This window comes from Budorcas taxicolor, chromosome 22 (genome assembly GCF_023091745.1).
Source record: "Budorcas taxicolor isolate Tak-1 chromosome 22, Takin1.1, whole genome shotgun sequence".
NCBI lineage: Eukaryota > Metazoa > Chordata > Mammalia > Artiodactyla > Bovidae > Budorcas > Budorcas taxicolor.
The window spans coordinates 40,651,054-40,673,420 of NC_068931.1; the positions used below are offsets into that span (position 1 = coordinate 40,651,054).

The 22,367-nt window shown below is 44.0% G+C and overlaps 1 protein-coding gene across 1 annotated transcript in view; it reads right to left on the reverse strand.

The window, feature by feature from the left end:
* Nucleotides 1-22,367, reverse strand: part of LAMA1 (laminin subunit alpha 1) — a 125,449-nt gene that overhangs the window by 19,172 nt on the left and 83,910 nt on the right. Inside the window, exons 33-47 of the mRNA XM_052660378.1 lie at nucleotides 21,942-22,084; nucleotides 20,201-20,290; nucleotides 17,952-18,063; nucleotides 16,703-16,865; nucleotides 13,393-13,603; nucleotides 13,092-13,208; nucleotides 12,822-12,985; nucleotides 10,776-10,911; nucleotides 9,519-9,612; nucleotides 8,268-8,384; nucleotides 5,738-5,920; nucleotides 5,252-5,406; nucleotides 3,363-3,506; nucleotides 2,242-2,375; nucleotides 922-1,072 (exon numbers count right to left, since the gene is read on the reverse strand). Of these exons, the coding sequence (XP_052516338.1) occupies nucleotides 922-1,072; nucleotides 2,242-2,375; nucleotides 3,363-3,506; nucleotides 5,252-5,406; nucleotides 5,738-5,920; nucleotides 8,268-8,384; nucleotides 9,519-9,612; nucleotides 10,776-10,911; nucleotides 12,822-12,985; nucleotides 13,092-13,208; nucleotides 13,393-13,603; nucleotides 16,703-16,865; nucleotides 17,952-18,063; nucleotides 20,201-20,290; nucleotides 21,942-22,084 (2,114 nt within the window). The remainder of the gene's footprint in view (nucleotides 1-921; nucleotides 1,073-2,241; nucleotides 2,376-3,362; nucleotides 3,507-5,251; nucleotides 5,407-5,737; nucleotides 5,921-8,267; nucleotides 8,385-9,518; nucleotides 9,613-10,775; nucleotides 10,912-12,821; nucleotides 12,986-13,091; nucleotides 13,209-13,392; nucleotides 13,604-16,702; nucleotides 16,866-17,951; nucleotides 18,064-20,200; nucleotides 20,291-21,941; nucleotides 22,085-22,367) is intronic.

A 22,367-nucleotide genomic window follows, 5' to 3' on the forward strand; every position in this document is an offset into this window, starting at 1 on the left:
AATGAGTGAAAAGAAATACATTCTTTAAGTGTCCAGAGCTCTTCCTTGGGAGCTCAAATTTTACAGATCCAAATTTTGAGAAAACAACATCCAGGAAAATGGCCAGTTTGTAATCACTGGACTTCCTTCCCATCATGAATTGGGATCCTAGAATGAGTCACAGACAGCAGGACGAGAACTCAGAGGTCACATCAATTACTAGGGTCACTGGAGAGAAGGCCCTTTACCAGATGAGCAAAGACCCAGAGGATGCAGTCAGTGATGACGCCTGCCGGGAACAGAGGCTCTCACTCTCATTTCAGAGCACTGAACCAGGTCCAGGTAGCCCCAGCTTTACTGGGTGGGAGGATAACTGATGTCATTAAAATATACCATGAACTCTTTTGCTAAACACTAGGGTTAGGATAAAGTCGGGGCTTTCCTGGTGGCTCAGATGATAAAGAATCTGCCTGCAGTGCAGGAGACCCAGGTTTAATCCCTGGGTTGGGAAGATCCCCTGGAGAAGGGCATGGCACCCCACTCTGGTAATCTTGCCTGGAGAATTCCATGGACAGAGAAGCCTAGCAGGCTATACAGTCCCTGGGGTCACAAAGAGCTGGACATGGCTAAATGACTAATACACCTCTAAAGTCAGAATAGAGATAAGGGAGTTCACAAAAATTAATGTGGAATACTGAATTTCTTCTTTCATTATTGAGGGCGGATAATAGTAAAATGAACCGTTGGCTGCTTTTCCCTTTATACCATTTATAAAGCATGATCCTTTACAAAAGCAACCCAACTCTGCAGATGAAGTATCATTAAACAAAATAATAGAAGCAGGAAAATCGTTCTCTGCCTAGAATATTTTCAAAACTGTAAGCATATTCATTTCATCTATTGGTAAAATCAGCCTGTTCAGATGAGCCTTCAGAATGTTACCTTGATCTGTCCACCAAGCCCTCCAACAAACATCATGGTTGAGTTGTTTACATCCAGAACTTTGGCTGTTCCAGGGGATTTACTTGTTCTTGGTGGAGGCTTTTGAGCTGCACTCATTTCCTTTACACTCAATGAACCAATGTTTCCAAACCTGGGGGTCACAGACAGTTGCAAAAAGAGCACTTTCAGAATGACAAATCGGTCCACACATGTGCATACACGCGCACGCACGCACACACACACACATCTGTTCTACACACAGCCTCCACCAGCTTCTGCCCATGTATCCACTCTAGAATCTTGTGGAGTATTTCTTCTAAAGCATCAATTCCATCCTGTTTTCTCCTTGCTTACAATAGTTACAGAAATGGACTAAATATGTTTCAGCAGCCCACTGCTTTTATTATATCCCTGTTTTCTCAAATAACAAAGTAAAAATCACGAATTCCCAACACCACCACCACCACAACAAAATGTGGTATTACAGAAAAGTGAAGAGAAAGACACACATAAAGCTGCTTAACAGTAGTTGCCTCTGGGGAGGGGCTTTATTTCTTTATAAATTTTATTATTTTTTGGCAGAACCACATGACAGGCAGGATCTTGGTTCCGTGACCAGGGATCAAACCCTTGCCCCCTAGAGTTGGAAGCACAGAGTCCTAACCACTGGACCGCCAGGGAAGTCCCTGCAGGGAAGTCCCTGGAGAGCGGCTGTAAAAGGAAGAATTTCACATCCTGCCTGAATTCTAAGGAAACACACCTCCCACTGGTTCCCTCCTGGCCTGCCCTGGGCTTGTCGCGCTGCCAGCCCCGGGGCGCCTCCACTATGCTGCACATTACTTTCCTCTTCTGGGTTGGCTGCCCAGACCTAGACCTGACATTCTGAAGGTAATACAAACGTCTAACTTTTTTCTTCATTTGATGGTTGATTTTGGCAACAAAGTTTATTTCTCTTGTAATAATGAAAAAAATTCCTACAGTAAATCTAAACCAAGTATTCTTTCACTATAATCCCACTCCCCAGAAATTTCAAGGACTGTTATGTGATATTACAAACATGTTGCTGTTCAGTCACTAAGTCGTGTCCGACTTTTTGTGACCCCATGGACTGCAGACACCAGGCCTCCCTGTCCTTCAGCATCTCCCGGAGTTTGCTTAAAATCATGTCCATTGTGTCAGTGATGCCATCCAAACGTCTCATCCTCTGTTGCCCCCTTCTCCTCTTGCCTTCAATCTTTCCCAGCATGAGGGTAAACACGTAGTTACTTAAAACATGCACCAGAGAAATGAGAGATGCTCAGACAGAACTTTGTCTGCTACCTGGTCACATAGATGCTGTGCCACTTGTTGTCATCAATTGGGAAGTCTGGAAATTCCAAGCGTGTTGATCCAGAGCCCAAATCCCAGAGGAAGGCCACTTTTCCTCGCCGCATCTCCACTGCCAGGAAATCAGTCTGGGGTGCAAGGCATGAGCTGGGGTTAGTCCACAGGCCAGACTGTGGGCATGACCACTGACACACTTTAAAGGAGGAGTTCTTACAGCATTTTCTCTATTCTTAAAAAGTAAAAAAATGAACACCAAAAAAAAGACCTTCCACTGTCTTTAAATGCTCCCCTCCCCTGGAGCTGGAGCATGACCCGAAGGATTGTATTGGAGACAGTGGCCATCACTGGCCATCTGTACCTACCACCCTTCCCCAGCATGGCCCTCCATGGAGCCTCCCATGAAGTTCTCCAAGAAAACTCGCTGGGGGTCAGCAGCCTCTACAGGGGTCATAAGGAAGGCACTGCACTTGTCTGTCTGCCCACCCTGAAAAGGCAACACACGAACGCGAATCGTGCAACAAGACAGAAGCCATGAAACCCTACAGCATGGACTGACCTGTGCTTTGCACCTTGTGTCTTAAGAATACATTTCAGATGGCATTTGTGCTTGCTAGTACGTTCTGCCCAAGGGTCTGACCCGTTCCCACTGACACAACCTAAAGAAGCAATGGTCTCCCCCAGGGGACTTGCCCTCTGGGAACTGTGAGAATCTTAGTGGGTGGAAGAGTCTGGGGGAAGCTTGACAATTCTGACATGTCCCTCGGGGTGCACGCCTCCACTCCTGGCGACAACCGTGAAGGTCGACTTCACAGACTTGAAGTGAAGCTCCGTGGCTTCAGAGGTCACAGGAGACATTACGAAAAGCTCTGTCCCCACAGCTCACAGTTAAAGGGGCAGAGGGAGGCACCACTCATCAACGCCGCTCTCCTCTTTACAGAGATGCAGTTTCACAGTTTGTTTTCAATCTAACATTACCAGCTTAGCAAAAGATTAGTTACCTTAGAAGCACTAGTGATTTCATGAAGGCCTTATGTTTTTTTAGCCAAAAATTTATCAATTGAGAAAATATCCTCTGGCATAAGAGACTCAGCATAGCTTCCACGGGTCATACTCACGCTAGTGCTGCTGCCCAGGTAGAAGAGAAGGTTGTCGGGTTCACTTGTCTTCACGTTGAGCGTTAGGCTGTTGTAGTTGGTAGAAGAAATCTGGGGCTGGTAGGCCCGGATACAGTCTCGGTCTGCAGACACAGCAACTTTGATCTGGAGAAGAAGAGATTTGTCCCCAAGTGCCTTAAAGTCATCCAGGACACACGCTGGCAGCATGCCTGGGGTTCAGGAGTGCTTTGCTGTTCCGACTCTTCGCTGCTAGGCAGGATTCCTCTCCGGATAATAGTGCTATGTGTCTCAAAAGGTGAAAATTGGATGGGGCTGAAACTTATTCCATTTGGTAAAATATTTTACTATGGAAAAGCCAGTTGTGAGGTTTTAAAAAAGAATTTTACACAAGGAACTCTATTTTGTGAGACTTGATTCCTTAAAGATAAGGAGTTTTTCTAAATCACTTTGGAATCTTACACCTGACACAGAAAGGCTATTTGACGATCATTTACCTGGGAAATCCCATGGACAGAGAAGCCTGGCGGGCTACAGTCTGCAGGGTTGCAAGAAAGTTGGATGCAACTGAGCATGCATAATATGTAGTAAATGGAGGGTTGATCTATCACTCAGCAAATATTTATAGACCAGTTATTTCACTCACATATCACTCTGGTAAATAATTACTTGCACATAATCTTTATATTAACCCTAAGGACTATAAGTTTATATTAATCAGAGCACTTGGAACCATCCGTCATGTTTTTAATTTGGCAACTGGAACTAAGGCAGATGGAAACCAGAGCTCTTATAAACCTCCAGCTCTTTTCCCAAAGTGAAATCACTCAAGGATCAAAGAATCCAGAGCTCCTTTTTCTTGGCTAGAAGCTTCAGGAAGGTAAACATTAGACCAGAGGTCACCTTTATTATTGTCTATAGGTCCCCAGGAGCACGACAAACGATGTTCTCTCTATCTCATTTCCCTGAAACACCTCTCCTTTAGCACACGGCCAAGGCCATGGCAAAGGATGGCCAGAAAACATTCTCTCAAGCTGTGTGTTTTATGCAGGTAGTGACCTGGATTTGAGCAACATTCATGGGATGCTAGCTGTTTTGTCAGAATTCTAGAGATGCGGCCCACACTGCACAAGCATTCTGGAGAACACTTGGATTATGATAACACGGAGTTGGGAGAATGATGGAAAGAACATTGTAACCAGTGAGACTTCCAGCAATGCTAACACTTAGACCAACGTGTTTGTACCATCCAGCGAATCGGTGGGGACCTAGAATCTAGGCCATGATTATAAATCTCCATAAGGACACGGAGATCTTTTTGCTAACAACATTCTGAAACACACAGAACAAAAGCAGGAATCAAGGAAAATGGGACTCATTAAATATACTTAATGCAAATATCAACTCTGAATATTCATTGGAAGGACTGAAGCTTCACTGGATGCCTAAGCTGAAGCTCCCTTCCTTTGGCCACCTGATGCCAAGCGCTGACTCACTGGAAAAGACCCTGATGCTGGGAAAGACTGAGGGCAGGAGGACAAGGGGGGCGACAGAGGATGAGATGGTTGGATGGCATCACTGACTCCATGGACATGAGTCTGAGCAGACTCAGGGAGATAGGGAAGGACAGGGAAGCCTGGCATGCTGCAGTCCATGGGGGTCACAAAATGTTGGACATGACTTAGCGACTGAGCAACAAAGTAAGATATGTAAGACAAGGCTTTAAATACACCTGGAGACAAGGCTGTGAGAAATCGGGCATTTCTGAGAACTTGTCAGCAGAAAGTGTGGCCGAAGCCCTCTGCACAGGAGACCCCTGGGATGTGTGGTTCCAGGAGCTTCAGCTGGCGGGGTGGTGCCGGGCTCCCGAGACCCGTGGGCCCCACACTCACAGACGCGGCTTGTTTCCGGGCCTGGCTGATCAGCAGTTTGATTTCTGACAGGTTTCTGCTCAGGTTCTCTTCTAACGTTTTCAGAGGCTTCAGCCGATCCAATAAGAGGTTGGCTTGTGTTTCCACATCTTTGACTTTTCTTCCAGCTAACAAAGCTAATATGTGAAGGTGACAAAAAGGTGCAGGGGCAGGGCGGGGGGAGGCAGGGAGGAAACAAGAAAAATTAGCTGGTCATTACTAGAATATGTGCTGGATATACTAAAATATCCAAATCATCAAATGCCTGCTATTTTGGTAAACATATAAAAAATGCACCAGCCCAAGGCAGTACCCGAGGCCCTTCTCCTCCTTTATAAATGCAAATCCAGATGTTTCCACATTTTTATTATTTAGGATTGCTATCTGTGAACACCCATGTGCCCTGGGCCAGCTCACGCGGCATGACACAAACTTTCCTAACGGGACGGGAGACCACGACCTACTTACTGGTCATCGAGGAGTCTCGTAGGAGTTCGTCTGTTTCCTGTAACGTGGCATTAACCCTGGACAGGTCAGTGGACGTGTTCAACAGCTTCTGACTGAGCCCCATGACATTCTTGAGTGTGCTGGTGGCGCTCTGGTTTGCAGACATGGCCAGGCCTTTGACTTTGGCTCCTCTGTCTCTGACACCTGAAATAAATTTATACTCAAGTACATACTCTGGTGGTTATATACGTGGTTATAACATGCAGAAAACCATAAGACCACAACGAACCCAATGTAACAGAAACATGTTACAGAATTTCTTTCTGGTCCTTGAACACAAAAGGGGGCTTCTGTTTCTAATGACAGTATTAAGGCTGCCTATCACATGTGCTGGGGTTTTCCCTGGTGGCTCAGCGTTAAAGAATGCACCTGCAATGTGGGAGACACAGGAGATTCAAGTTGGATCCCTGGGTTGGGAAGATCCCCTGGAGTAGGAAATGCCAACCCACTCCAATAGTCTTTTTTTTTAGCTTTTTTTTTTTTTTTTTAGTTTTTAGTTTTACTTTATTTTACTTTACAATACTGTATTGGTTCACTCCAATAGTCTTGCCTAGAGAATCCCATGGACAGAGGAGCCTTGGGGGCTATAGTCTATGGGGTCGCAAAGAGTCAGACACGACTGAAGTGACAGAGCACACACACACACATATGTGCTACCACTTCGTTTTTCAGATGAGTGCCAAAGAATTGATCCTTTAGAATTGCAGTGGAGAAGGCTCTTGAGAGTCCCTTGGACTGCAAGGAGAGCAAACCAGTCAATTCCAAATGAAATCAATCCTGAATATTCATTGGAAGGACTCATCCTGAAGCTGAAGCTCCAATACTTTGGCCATCTGATGTGAAGGACTGACTCATTAGAAAAGACTCTGATGCTGGGAAAGATTGAAGGCAGGAGGAGAAGGGGATGACAGAGGATGAGATGGTTGGATGGCATCATCAACTCAATGAACATGAATTTGAGCAAACTCCAGGAGTTGGCGATGGACAAGGAAGGCTGGCGTGCGGCAATCCATGGGGTTGCAAAGAGTTGGACATGACTGAGTGACTGAACTAAACTGAACTGAAATGTTTTTGGTGACAATACTATATTGAAGTATGATTTCAATACACAATGAGATTACAAAAGCAACTGCTAGTCGCCATTTGCTCAGCATCTTTTATGTTAACAATCTAAACTTATTTGCTCTCTTTCCGATCATTCCTTTCTTATAGTCACTAACAGCTTCTCCAAATCATTCCATGACTGGATAAGAAGGTTTAGGAATTTAAACCTGAAGGTGCCATAGAAGTATCCTAGGCCACAGGAAGTATATTTGCCCACAATTGGCTCCTGGAAATAACAGCCAGTAAGAACTAAATGGTCACTAAAGATAAACTGGAGTTCAATTATTCTAGAAAATCTGGGTGAGTTTTTTTTTTAAGGCACTTTTATTCATTTTTAAAGGGTTTAACGCAAAAGGGACAAAGATTAACACTAGAAGAAGCTGGATACAGGGTATACAGGTATTCTTTTAAATCTTCTTGTAACTTTTCTGCAAATGTGAAATTGATTCCAACTAAAAAGTTAGTTTTGAATGTTTGATCAACATACACCATGTATCCTTAAAAACAGATAAATAAAAGAGAAAGAAAATTTCAGATCAGAAAATGCTCCACTCTTCTAACATAGGGAGTCAGTCCAAAGTGTCCCAAAGTCCAGTTTCCAAGGGTAATTTTCATGCTTATAAAGTGACCAATACAATGAATGTGAAACTTGGGCAAACTCTGGGAGGTGTTGAGGGACAGGGAAGTCTGGTGTGCTGCAGTCCATGAGGTCGAAAAGAGTCGGACATGACTGGGCGACAGAACAACAATAAGGCGAACCAGCAGACAGAAGAACTTGGGAGATGTTTTCAGTACCTTGCAAGACTTAAGAAAAAAGAAAAGGCTGAAGGAATGTAAGATAAATAATGCACCACAGTGCAACTTGCCTGTATTAAAAAGTTACCCTACTTAAAATTTTAAGGAACGCTGCATTTTCAAGCCATCAATATTAAAGTGATCTATTTTAGAATGTGTATTGTCTCACAAAGGAAGATTTCCTTAATTTCCAAACAAGAATTCTCTAAATTATCAAATTTATAATGAATTTAGCATTTTGCCTTAAAGCAGGAATATTTCAGCTTCTTTACTTGCTAGCTTCTTTGAATGTCTCTTCTTTCATCTCAGGCCTATTTTAATAGTTAGCAATTAATATGATAGCATAAAGAATCTAAAGCTTTGTTTTTTCAGAGTTTAATTTTACTACTTCAATGCAGGTGTTCTGAAGTTATAAAAAACACAGTGCTCTTCCTTCCGAACCATATCTCTCTACAAGTGAAAATTCTGTCAATCTTGGTTTTGTTTTAGGTGAGGGGTCTCCATCGGACTTGCGGCAGGTGTTCTGCTCATCTGCAAGTGTTTTGCAATGAGAAGATATTAATCTAAATCAAGAACCCCCCTTTCCACTTACCTTCAGGAATTGCTCTAAGTATCAAGAGTGATTCGTTGGTCTGCCTGGTAATTTTATCAGCATCCTCTTGAAATCTCTTTGCAGTATCTTTCAATCTACTCAGTTCCAATGTGATACCTATTCAAAGGGGAAAAAGTGTTTCCTTTTAAGCTGACCCTAAAAAGTTGCCTGGATGACAGTTTTATCATTCCTGACCTATCTATAAAATCAGCAGCTTTCTACAGAGAGCCCAAATATTGAAAGTTTGTCTAACAAGACTTAGCACCACTCAACCCACACTCAAATTGTATGCTTGGGGGCTTGATAATTTTTTTTTTACTTTGTTTTCCTTCTCACTAATACTTCTTAAATTCATGCTTGATTCACTTAGAACTCTAGGGCGAAAAGGGCTTCCCAGGTGGCACTAGTGGTAAAGAATCCACCTGCCAGTGCAGAGGACATAAGATACAGGTTCAATCCCTGGGTCAGAAAGATCCCCTGGAGGAGGGCATGGCAACCCACTCTAGTATTCTTGCCTGGAGAATCCCAGGGACAGAGGAGCCTAGCAGGCTACAGTCCATAGGGTTGCAAAGAGTTGGACACGACTGAGTGACTAAGCAGTGGCAGGGTATATTAAGGTGAGATAGATAGATATATATATATCTATAAAACTATATGTTCTAAAACTTGTCTGTTTTCTCTTACACAACAGAGTCGTCTGCCATTCTGCATTATGCTTACTGACTAACTCTTACATGTGCCAAAAACTGCTTACTGAAAGTCTTAGGAAAAATGAAACCACATTGGTATTTTTTTTGCATGGGCATTTTTAATAGATAAATCAATATTGATTTAATTCAACAGCTTTATGAGAACCTACCATGGTTCTAACAATGCCTTAGCCCTGTGCAGAAGACAAGAGTCGAACATAATACATCTCTTCAAGAAATGGTGAGACCCTGAGATGGACAGAGAAGCACGTGACATCACAGGCATCCTGACAGACGCCGTGAGGACCAGCCTGAGCTCAGGAGCTAGAGCAGTGAGCAGAGGGTTTCGTTCTCAGGGGAGGCTTGTTGAGTCTATGGAAGATTGGAGGGGGCTGCACAATAAAAAGTACATGATGTGTCTAGGATAGGAAATTGGAATATTATTGTGACAAAGAAATGTTAAGATTCAACTTGCTCCAGGAAAGAAGAATGTTCTGGAAGTATGTTCAGAGGTGTGTCCACAATCACTCTGGCATCAACTCAGCCCCAGCTGGGAACTGACCTCGATGCTTTCTGCTCAGGCGGTTGCCTTCTTTGAGAAACTCGGAACTACGCCGGAGGGCCACTCTCCCATTAGAAACAAGAGATTCGGAAGCCTGTAAAACAGAACAGTTGAAACGTGGACCTGGAGGGCGGAGTTGGCTCTTGCTGAAGGTGGAGAGAGCAACTCTGTCCGGTCAGAATATCCCCTAGGGTCCTTCCGAACAAGGAAGTCAAGCAGACAGCAGGCAGGGACAACTGAAGTAGGCCTATCAACATATGTGCTAATTTGCAGCTGAAGAGAAGGAACATGGTCATTTTTAAATCTATAAACACAAAAATCAGCCCTTAAATGAAGATGTTCACCGTGGGTAAGAAGAGATGTCCAAGGTAGATATCAATTAACATTCTCATTTTTGTTCTAAGAATTATTTACGACTTAGATGGCTCAGCAGGTAAAGAATCTGCCTGCCAATGCAGGAGACGCGGGCTCAATCCCTGAATCCAAGGTTGGACACAGAAGTAGTCTAAGGGGTAAATGAGCTTGTTTAAGGCCCACTATTTACTCCCATAGGAAAAGACAATATTTTTAATGCATTAGAATATATTACGGAGAAATAAATGGCAACCCACTCCAGTGTTCTTGACTAAGAAAATCGCCAGTCTATGTCCGATGCAGGATACAGCATGCTTGGGGCTGGTGCACGGTGATGACCCAGAGAGACGTTATGGGGAGGGAGGTGGGTGGGGGGTTCATGTTTGGGAATGCATGTACACCCGTGGTTGATTCATGTCAATGTATGGCAAAAGCAATACAGTATTGTAAATTTAAAAAAAAAAAAAAAATCACACCAAGCCAGTCTTGACTCAGGCATTGAACAATAGCTTTTCCTTGACTATGGAATTATATTGCCCTAGAAATCCATATGACTATCTCCATCACTTTCTTCAAATGTCATCATAAAGGAGCCAGTTTTCCAAAGTAACTTTAAAAAGTAAATAAACTCTATACCCTCAAAAAAAAAAGAAAAAGAAATCTCATGGACTGAGGAGCCTGGTGGGCTATAGCCCACAAGGTCGCAAAGAGTCGGATACAACTGAGTGACTAAGCATGCAGGAAAAGACAGTGTACACGATGACAGAATTCCACCAGAAAAGAATCCTGACAAGCGTAGGTTTAAGCCGCTGCCTCTCTGCTTGAGCATCTCACCGAAGGCTCACTTGACCACAGCGCCCAGACAAAGCAGGCACACAGGGAAACCCAAGGGGCCTTTCTTACCGTGCTCGCCTCTTTCACAGTTCTGAGTGCATCTGTCGCCAACCTCTCTGATTCCTCAATCAGGCTCCGGATGTTGGAGTGGACGTGGGCTGCGCTGGTGGCATTCAGGGACACATGCCTGACATTCCCAAGGCCACTGTGCAATAGGCATATTTAGAGATGTTATGATCAACGGAACTGAATCTGCCCACTGTTCCTAAAAGCCTGCCACTTAGAGAAACATCATCAATGAGGAAGACAGGAGTCTGTGTCAACGTGTGGATTCCCCTCTAATTCCAAATGCCAGTATTGTAAAGTAAAATAAAGTAAAATGAAAATAAATAAATAAATAAGAAGCTGTGGTTACCTTGTCTTGGTAACACTAAGAACTGCTGCTTAATTAACACCCAAAGAGATGATCTCATCTTTTAGACCACCCAATCTTTCATCTCTGTTCAAATCCCCTGCCTGTTGGCGCTGGTTGTAATCTCTCCTGCTACACACGTGTTCATTTTAAAAAGGCTTTCTTAGCTAAGCATATGTGAGGATGCTGAGGCTTATTCCTCGAAAACAGTATACACCAATTTGATGAAGTTCACCAGGGGTTTGGGAGGAGGATGAGATAATACTTCAGTCATCTGAACTTCACTCTTGTAAGGGGACTGATCACTCAGGAACTTGCCAGCTGGTAATGGTGCTGTTTCATCCAGCTCGCTCTCACTTCAAAATGAAACCTGACAATAGACAAATCTTTGCCTGCTGAGTAGCCCACTTCATTTTCTCCCCAAGGTTATTGAGTTGGGTGCTTTCCAAAGCAGACACCAGCAGTTATTACTTGCTACTACTTGACTGGCAAAATTCAGTGACTTTCAAACAAAAGACAAAGTTATTTAATTTCAGGCATCACACCAAACTGCTTTTACGACTCATACTAAGTAACAAAGATTTCGTTGTAGCTATAGATGTAGTCAGAACATCCTTTTCCTTTTTGGAAAATGAGGAAAGATAAAGAAAGGAGAAAAACTAACTGGGTACCTAACTCCATTTTCTGTTACTGATTCCAACAGCAGACGGAGGCCATAGAGCTCGTTGAAGCACAAGACTTATACAATAGTCATTTTTAATTGCTTTCATTGTGTGAACTCATCTTTTACAGCAGCACTCCTCAAATTAGAAAAAAATACTCATTTTTGTCCTTCCATAAAACACACCCAACACAGAGAAACACATGTATGCCCAGTGTGTCCAGATTTTTTCCACTCATAATAGCAGATTCTAAAGAAATAAATTTACTAACTCACAATATTGTGTAAAGCCTTAAACCCCAATTCCCTCATTTGCTGCCATCAGATTACCTGGGGACTTAAAAACAATTTAAAGTACAGGCCATATCCCACAGTCTGGGGGACATGGGAGGGGTCAGAGGACAGAACCATCAGTACTCTGAAGTTCCCCAGGCTCCTTCTGAAACAATTCAGGAACCACTGGCCTAAAGTCTCACTTCTCTTTTAAAGACACATCTAACAAACTGAGGATATACTTGACAAATATCCAAAAATATATGTTAAAGTAATGAGTACAATGGTAGCCTTTTAGGCAATAGAAAATAATGGAGATGGTATCTTTCAGGAGTTGGCAAATAGATCCTCAACACTTCTGGCAGTCCAGGGTGGGCAACCACAACCTGCATCCATGCAGAAAGCCGGCTGGCTCACAAGTCCCAAGAAGGCAAGACACATAAGGAAATCAGTATCTGGTTCTGTCCACGGGCAAACTCATAAAGTCCTGAGTACCAGGTAGATACTGAAGGCTTTGATATCGTAGCATAATATTTGTTTTCATTCCTATCTGCTTCAGTTCACATTTTTCCATCGTACATTCCTGCCGATAGTCAAATACACTACCAGACTTGGGAGGAAACCCTCCTTGCCGCGAAAATAAAAGAGGTCTTTGTTTTTACACACAAAAAAAGAATGTGACTTGACACTGTGAATGAAACAGCCAGGCTTATTATTCTCTCTGATCTGTGGATCACAACTTGTGGGATTCCTGCCAGATATGCCTCACCTGTCCAGAGCACCTGCCAGTCTCTGCAGCTCAGCAGCGTGATCCTCCGCCCTGTACACAAGCTCCAGCGCTCTCTTTTCAGACATCTGCATGACCAGGTCATCCACGTGGCGCCTGATTTGGGCAGTCCACAGTAGCAGCTCGTCCCGGTGTTGCTCTAGTTGCTACACAGAGATTAACACTGTGACCACATGCCCGTCTGTTTAACAGCCTGTCTGGGGCCTGGGAGGCTTCCCTGGAAACCCTGGGCTGTGCTGAGTTGGGACTTACCGCGAGAGCCTCCCCCGATGCGTTTGCAGGAACAGCGGCCGCATCCAGCAGTCCCCTTCCTTCGGCAATCAGCGCTGATGTCAAGTTCTGTTCTTCCTGAACACGCAGCTTCTTCTCCTGCAGCAAACATCACCTCTAAGGATGCTTCATAAAAGCAAGTCAGCCTCTGAACCTCAGGTGCCTGACACTGTGTGCCGAAGTCAGCCCTGAGGCTCATTTTTTTAAGAAGCAAAGGACGACGTCATTTACGTGGGAGAATCTGGGACCAGCTCTAAAGGGGGCGAGAGCTGGCAGGACTCACGTTGAACTCTCGCAGGTTGGCGCCAATGAGGAGCAGCAGGTGACCACTCTCCTGGGTCTTCATCTCTGCTTCTCTCAGGAGCTCTTCTGCAGCCCGCACATCACTGTTGTGTGTTGAAAGGAGGCTGCTTACTGCTTCTTTTAACACCGCCAACTCTTCCTGTGGCTTCTGGTAATTTTCCTGAATTTGTGACAATAAATCTTCGGCAGCCCTGGGAACATAAAAGATGGTAAGAAATGAACAATAAAGAGCACAGCATTGATGTATAGCGAAAGGAACTTTTACATATCCCTTCTCAGTTCCATCTTGAAGTCCTAAGTGGTACATCGCAATCCCTTAAAAAGGGAAAAAATTTCCCTAAGGCCGCTATATGTATGGCAGGTTTACACTTTATCCTTTACGATCTTTCTTGATTTAACAAACTTCCTAACATATTTAGTGGAATTAAAGAAACCATCTCAGCAGATTTGGATTCAGAAAACTTGGGCCACAGCCTGTGAACGATGGCAACTGAAATCTTCATTACAATATGGTCAAAAATCGAAAAAAGGAGACGCTTCAGTGATTCGCTCCAAAGTCACCAATGTATCCATACAATACAAAGGTTCTTCCTGCAGCTAGTAAAGAAACAAATTTTATAAAAACTTTCAAATCCAAATTGCCGGAAAGGTATAATTTCTACCACTTTGATAAAAGCAAGCTTCAATAAATCAAAAGACATTTCCCTCTATTCTTTTATAAATGTGCTATCAAATTGCTATTTAAATCAAATTTGAACTTAAAGCTAGAATAGAATAATACAATCTTCACACTACAGAACTTTGCAGTGGTTGAATATATCCTATTAACTTTTTCCTTCAATTTATCAGAAGAATTTTGAATATTTTTATGGAAAATGCCTTGCAAATCCCCCTTAGTTTTCAGATGATCAGATTGCTGGGCTAAAACACCACAAAAAAAAATTTTCCATAGGTATATATTTGAACTCTGACATCATTAGAGCATCATCAGGAATTATTTGAACATTCTTGTGATTTTAAGAATTATAAAAAAGATAGTAAGATGCTGTATTATGATAGTTACAAAGAGAACTAAAAATAGTACATGGGAGACACACAAAAAAGTCCAATATATTTCTAATATCTAGCCATGAATCCTTCAGTTCATATCATTAAAGAAAGTATTGCTCTAAGAAATTGAAAATAGAGATCAAATTTTCATCTATGAAATGACTTTACCATCTAAACCACGACCAAATGAAATGACATAGTTGACAATGACTTGAAAGCCTACAAAGAAAAATCACAAAACCCCTCAGCACTCCTTATCAGCTTCTTCCTATAAAATTCAATTAATACAGTTAAACACGGTTTCTCGAGTGGCATTTCTTCACCACACTAGTGTCATGAGCAGGTAAGCAAGTTCCATGAGAAAGGGCTGCATGGTGTCACGTAGTCAGCTGTCTTCTCCAGGCTCACTGTGGAGATTCAAGATTAAGTACTCAGCCTGAAGACTTAGGGTAAAGACCTGGCCTCTCCTTAAGAAACTGGAAAACAGTCAGGAAACACAGCTACAAAGGATCACTTGCAGGGTGCCGTAAAGGGAAAGATGGGTTTCCCTGGTGGCTCAGCGGTAAAGAACCCGCCTGCCAACGTAGGATACAGGAGACACAGGTTTGATCCCTGGGTTAGGAAGATTACCTGGAGACGGAACTAGCAACCCCCACCAGTATTCCTGCCTGGAAAATCCCATGGACAGAGGAGCCTGGTGGGCGACAGTCCATAGCGTTGCAGAGTCGGACACAACTGAAGTGACTTAGCATGCAGGACACACCAGGTTTCATATTGTCCTGGCAGCTCAACGTTGATGGAGTTGCAAATACTCTCTGGGCCTCAGTTACTTCAGGTGTATCCTTCCTACCTCACAAGGAGGTGAGGATGAGCACATGCAGAGGTGAGGGGGGAAATCTACAGCTCCCCACTCACCCGGCAGAGGAGTGCTCCCTAGACAACAGCCCCCTTCCCATCTCCTGAGTCCTTGCCCAACTCTGAGCTCCCCTCGTCCAGTCCAGAGTCCTTTCAGGGCCCTTCTTGGGCCCTAACAAACATCCCATAATTAAATTACTAGTCCTTTTCTCCAAAGCCTGTGTGACAGTAAGTTCCACCTTTCGTTTTTCACCTACCATATCAACAACAATGTCAAAAATCCCACTCAATGATGAAAATATATATAAACTCAGCTCTCCAGGGTCCTGCTGGTAGAAGTGGATGTTGTTTTAAATTCCTAAACTTGGGATATCTGTTTTCTTTAATTAACAATAATCTTTTGATGTTCAGGCTGGCTATCCATTGCTACAAAACTTCTATATAACTAGGCTCACCCCTTGCCTCCTTGAAGCAGTTCTCTTGTGGTTACTCGAGATACTGCCTCCCAGGCTTAAGTTCTAAAAATTCCCACTGAATAAAAGATAACTTTCAAAGTAATTAAAACCCATGTAGAAACTAATGTGGCAATGCAAGTCGGGAATCCTCAAAATGCAAACTCTGGTTAAATGACTTCACTTCTTAACATTCACTGTGATAATAATGTGAAATTCAGAAAAAGATTTTGATCTAAGTTATTTTATAAAATGTTATTTAAAATAGCATAATGTATTAAAATAGCTTAAATATCTCATTAGAGACTGGAGTTTTGATGGAGTGTGGTGTGACCACTGAGGCCAGTACTTAATCAGATATTTATCACAACCTGGCAGAAAGACAGCTTTGCTATTATTGCATCAAGTAATAATTTGTGTGAAAATACTATGAAAAATAGAGTCTGAAAGCAAACTGAAAGTTTCTCGTGACCACATCTAACAGTTCTTTGTGCCCTGTTTTTCAAAGCCCAGGTTTCGATGACAGTTTGCATAACTGAGCAAAATTATTCTGGCATGGTATCAGTCTGTCATAGAGTTCACAGCTTTAGCGGTGGCCACTGCCTGTGTTTGCTTCCGTGAGAGTTTCCTGCATTATACTCGATCTTCAATAAAGACAGTATCAGGAGGTTTGTTTGTTCATACTAAGTAGAAAAAGTGTTTCAGGGTCACGGAGAAAAACCAAACCTATGACGTAATGGCACAGGCCGAAGCACTGCCATCGGTCACGCTGTGCTCTGTTGGTGGGGGAGGGGCACCCCTCTCTTCCCCTGTGGCTCTCTGTCCCTCTGAGAACTTACTTCCCTTCCCCTCCCCACACCTGCCTCCCTCCCCCGCCACTGTCACGTTCTTCCCTCTAACTGGTCGTGTCATGAGCGCTGTTCAGGAACTTACTTGAGTTCCAGGGTGGCGTTTTGGTGCAGCGGCAGGAACCGCCTTTTCCGTAGGACTTCCAGCAAAGCCGTGATGTTCCCCTGCATGTCCTGAAGGGTAGAGCTGGGCAGCTGGACATCGTTATCCAGCGTCTGATTTAGAGTCGTAGCCTTTTCGATCATTTCTATGGAGAAAGTTCATCAATCACTGAATAAGTCTCTCAAAGGATGGGAGAACTTAGAACCTTCTCCAGTGAGGCTGCTCTGCCCACCTACACTGGGCTGACCCTCTAACCAGGCCAGGTGAGTCCGTGTATCTAGTGCGCTCTGGACATGCCCTGTCAACACACTTGGGAGGGGCTTCCCTGGTGGCTCAGTGGTCAGAAACCTGCCTGCCAATACAGGAGACTCAGGTTCGATCCCTGGTCTGGGAAGATCCCACAAGCCAAGCAGCAACTAAGCCCGTGTGGCACAACTACCGAGCCTGTGCTCTAGAGCCCAGGACAGGCAACTGCTGAGCCCACATCATGACTACCGAAGCCCGTGCTCCGCAATAAGAGACGCCAGCACAGTGAGAAACCCTCGCACCACAACTGGAGAGTAGCCCCCGCCCGCCACAACCAGAGAAAAAACCTCACGGCACTAAAGACCCAGCACAGCCCAAAATAAATATTTTTTAAAGTGTTAAAAAAAACCACTCAGGAACCTGGGATCCTGGTTTATTTCCTGTCTGCTCCCCTGGTACCCATGAACCCTGTCCAGGCAGGGCCGAGGCACCACGATCACTGCAGCATTCCCTGCCCCTGCCAGGAACATCTGCGTGTGGAAGCTCTCAGTAATGTTTACTCTTTGAACAACCACCAACACTTGATACTACTCCTTTTTAAAAAATGTCTTTCGTCCTAATAATGTCTTTACTTTCTGCCTTATAAAGTCTGATTTGTATTGGCTCAGCAGTAAAGAATCCTCCTGCCAAGGCAGGAGACCTGGGTTTCAACCCCTGTGTCGGGAAGATCCCCTGGAGAAGGGAATGGCTACTCACCCCAGTATTCTTGCCTGGGAAATCCCATGGACAGAGGAGCCTGATGGGCTACAGTTCATGGGGTCTCAAAGAGTTGGACATGACTGAACTGACTTAGCACATTGTGTGTGGACAGCGGAAGGCCCCAGGAGTCCAGTGCAAGTCACGGCTATTCAAGTGCTGAGTGAAGAGAGTAGGCTTTCCCTACCAAATAAGCCAGACTCGTCAAGCAAAGATCTGAGGACACTACCTTCAATGTCTGTCTGCAGCTTCTCGGTCAACTTAATGAGGTCCACACTCTTGTCCAGGATTCTTTCTGTGGCCCTGGTCACCTGCTCACTACGAGTCAACACTCTGTCAAGCTGATGGAAAATAAAGGCCTCGGGTGAGTTTCACTCTGAATAAAATGCAAGCTTCAGTATGCCAGATGTTGTCTCTTTTAAGCAACAAAACATATTCTAGAACACAGAAAAGGTTTGCCATCGTGGAAGCCAAGGTCAACAGTGCAGGGTTGGAAACGGACTAGGTGGTTCATGAAATGATTGGTTGCTCACTCTTGGTGAAAAAAGACGGTACATTTTAAAAAGCAGCCTAATTGGCTATCAAACCACAGAATCTCCCGGGTGTTGCCACTGTGGAGAACTCATGCTCATGTTAGGACCCAAATTTGCAGAACCTAGAAAGTAAAGTCTTACTAATATGTATTGACCATGAGAACTTGGTCAAGCGGTTAAGACACAGAGTTAGGCAAACAGACCTGCATCTGCCAGGCTGGACAGCCTCAACCATAACTTGGAGTAATTAGAACACTTGAATCACAGGACTTCATGAGGATTATATGTGATGATGCCTGTTAGTTACTCTCAGCTGTTGTTTTTATTAAGGGTATTCTAATTTGTGAAAGGCTTCCCTGGTGGCTCAGCAGTAAAGAATCCACCTGCCAGTGCAGGAAACCCAAGTTCATTCCCTGATCCAGGAAAATCTCCTGGAGGAGGAAATGGCAACCCATTCCACTATTCTTGCTTGGGAAATCCCATGGACAGAGGAGCCTGATGAGCTTACAGTTCATGGGATCGCAAAAGAGTCAGACATGACTTAGCGAGACTAAACAACAACAATTTGTGGGAAGGAGGGTTGTCTGTAATTTCTAGGAATGTAAAGTAACTCACTGAACTGAAAGTAGCTCAGTCGTGTCCGACTCTTTGCGACCCCATGGACTACACAGTCCATGGAATTCTCTAGGCCAGAATACTGGAGTGGGTAGCCTTTCACTTCTCCAGGGGATCTTCCTAACCCAGTGATTGAACCCAGGCCTCCCACATTGCAGGCGGATTCTTCACCAGCTGATCCACAAGGGAAGCCCAAAGTAAGTAACTCAGAATGGTTCTAAAAGTGTTTTCTAGTCAAAATTCAAAGAGAATCTTCTTTAATGGATAGAAAGAATTTATTTTAATTGGCTTATCACTTCCTACCAAACATTTGCTTGCTCAGGTACTTTAAAAGCCCACACAGAAACCCTTAAACTCTTCCCAAATGGTCACTAATTCTAAATTAACAGAAGCCAAGCTCCTGCATTTTAGGGTGCATGATTGTGTGCATGTGTGAACATTGAGAGACAGAGGCAAGATGTACATATACACAGACGGGGCTTTCCTGGTGGCTTGGGAGGTGAGGAATCTGCCTGCAAAGCGGGAGACCTGAGTTTCATCTCTGGGCGGGAAGATCCCCTGGAGGAGGGAATGGCAACCCACCCCAGTATTCTTGCCTGGAGAATCCCATGGACAGAGGAGCCCAGCAGGCTACAATCCATGGGGTCAAAAGTGACTAACACTTTCACTTTCAAAAGACACACATCTATGTACTATATGTGCGTGCACACACATAGGCACACAATTTTAAAGTGAAAATCATGAATTTGACAATAGGCCTCCCTCACCATCTGCAAATAAGCAGATTCTTTTTTCAGTCACTAAAAACCACTCATCTGGCCTGGGCTCAAGAGAACGAATAATCCCCTGCTGACATCAAAGTGAACTCTCCTGCCATTCAAAGTGAGACTATCAGAAGTAGGGGCCGAAGTCTGAGTGCTGCAGACACCCTGGGAGGAGCTGCCTGTGCTGGTGTTGGGGACAGGTGAGGGGGGAAACTCACTGCTCACCATGCGCAGTGAATACAAGATGGGGAAGAGACCCCCGTCTTTTCATCCTGCCCAACCTTGGTTCACAGGAGAAAGTAAGCGGTGACGTGAACTGACAGCCCGACTCCTCCTTCAGCAGAGGGGACAGCAGAAATTAAGTCAGGGGCCCCTTCCCACCAAAGCACGGAGACTGGCTGCATCAGAACCTACTTAATCTGACTTTACAGTAGCTGGAACACAGCTCCTGGGAGGAGGGGGCTGCCCTGATCTGTTCATAACCTTCCAAGAAGTCCCCGTGCCAGTGTTCACAAGGGCTACGGGTTGGGGGCAGGTGGAGCAGACCCTTTTTATGAAGAACTTACTTCTCTTTGTAGGTCCTCCGTTTGTTCTGAGACGCCTTCAAGTTGAATTTTCACCAGTTCTTTTTGCATATTTTCTTTTAATAAAGAGTCCTAAAAGAATGAAGGAAACAAATTATAATGCTTCAAAATAAATCTTCTGGTTCTTAACTAAGAATCACCTGTCATTACCTTTTTTGTTCACGGAAAGAAATTCTCTTCTCCCTGACATTGCGTTAAAAAATAAAATGAATCACATTCACTGAAGTTTGGATTACAGAACACGTTTCTAGACTGCGGTCTCTCCCATTATATTTCCTATGCAGATATAAACGTAAAGCCTGGTGTGCCATGCAGAACTGCTGCAGTTCCTGGGTGGCTCTGGCTGAATTTCAACAGCAGAATCACATAAATTTTAATTGTAATTGCTAACACCTAAAAAAAAAAGCTTACTAAGCTAAAATACAAAAGTATTAAGCAAAGAAGAGCCTTTATAATTACAACAATTAAGTACTTAATTTATGCCTACACTCCTCTAATTTCTTTATCTGTGTGACGCTACTCCGACCTTATAACAACCTGTGAAGGGGCGAGATTACTGTCTATGGTCAGGACAATTATTAACCTGCCCAAGTCGCTATGTAGGTCAACAGTGGAAACAAGAAATAGTTGAGGGTTCACAATCTCAAGCTCCTGAATACTTTATATAAACATAAAAAGTCATACAAAGGAGCTGACAAAGTGCTTTAAATGGGAGCAAATCACTTAAGAGTTAAAGCTGAAATCAAGTATTCATCTCACGTGGTAAAAAATATAGTCGTACAGTTGGAAACCAAACTGACAGAAGGTAGTATTTATTGACTGTGTCTCTGGTGAGTGGAAAAGAAATTTCAACATTTGTTTCTTTCTTTTTCTCCCCCCTTATCTCTGAAAACATTTTGTTCCATTTCAGGAAAAATAACATAGAAACACCTCTTACAGTTTCCTAACCTTAACTCCATTAAATCTATAAAGGACCAATATTAACAAGAGTGGATCATTGAAGCAGCTGGATTGCACACACAAACACACATCGGCATTATGGCATGACACGGTGAATTAAATACCTCACATTCTAAAGTATAGGGTTTGAGCCAAATTTAGATTCATTTTTTTCCCCCAATTAGAATAAAAAATGCTGTCTAGCAAGTCAGTTTCTTACCTTCCCATCGTCTTTTGGACCCAGATCAAAAACACAGATTTTAACTAAACATAAGATTATGATTTATCCCCTGAGATTTTTATATAGTTTTCAAGGGAGGAGGTACCTTTGTGCCCTGCAACTCCAGTTAAGAATAATACATTGATGGAAAACAGTGGCTCTTCATTCACCACATTAAAGACAATGCCGTCTCAATTCATTTTCTGTTTGTATTAACAGAGCTGCTTTCTGTCCAAAGACCTATTATCAACAGGGGCAAGTGGACCTTGGCTTCTTCCACAGGGCAGCGGGAGGAGCACAGAGGAAGGGTTTATACACAGGAGGCATCTGCAGATCAAGTCTTGAACAGTCAGCACTGCTGCACAGTGGAACCGGTGATCGTGTGGACGATGCGGTTCTTGGTCAGGTTCAGGGGGAGAAGGCTGGGCACCTCCCAGCACCAGACACTGGGACTGAGACGCCCGCACTGGTGGAGGACAGACAGAATGACCCCTAGGGTCCCAACCAACTCTTCAACTTCCTGTGACACACGCTTCTATCCATCTCTGTACTCACAGTACCTACCCGGAGAGACTTCGTTCTACTTTCCAGGTCTGACAAAACCCCATATGGGAGAGGGATGGTGCTGGTGAGGTTCACAGACAGGATGGCATCCCCAACGTGGGCCAAGTCATTCAGCAGGACACCCACACAGTCATCATCACAGGCTACAGGAAAGAGGATGTTCAAGTTACAGCAAAGAGTCTGCCCGGGTTCCCACGGGTGCCCATAGCATCCTGTAATAACATCTAGGGACTTCCCTGGGGCTCCAGTGGTTAGGAATCCACCTTGCAATGCAGGAGATGCAGGTTCAATCCCTGGTCAGGGAACTAAGATCTCACATGCCGCAGAGCAACTAAGCCCTTGAGCTTAGCCTGCAGACACCACTGGGCACCAGGAAACCATCCAAGGAAAGAAACCCTCCTTAGCCCTTCGGAGGGGTGACACTCA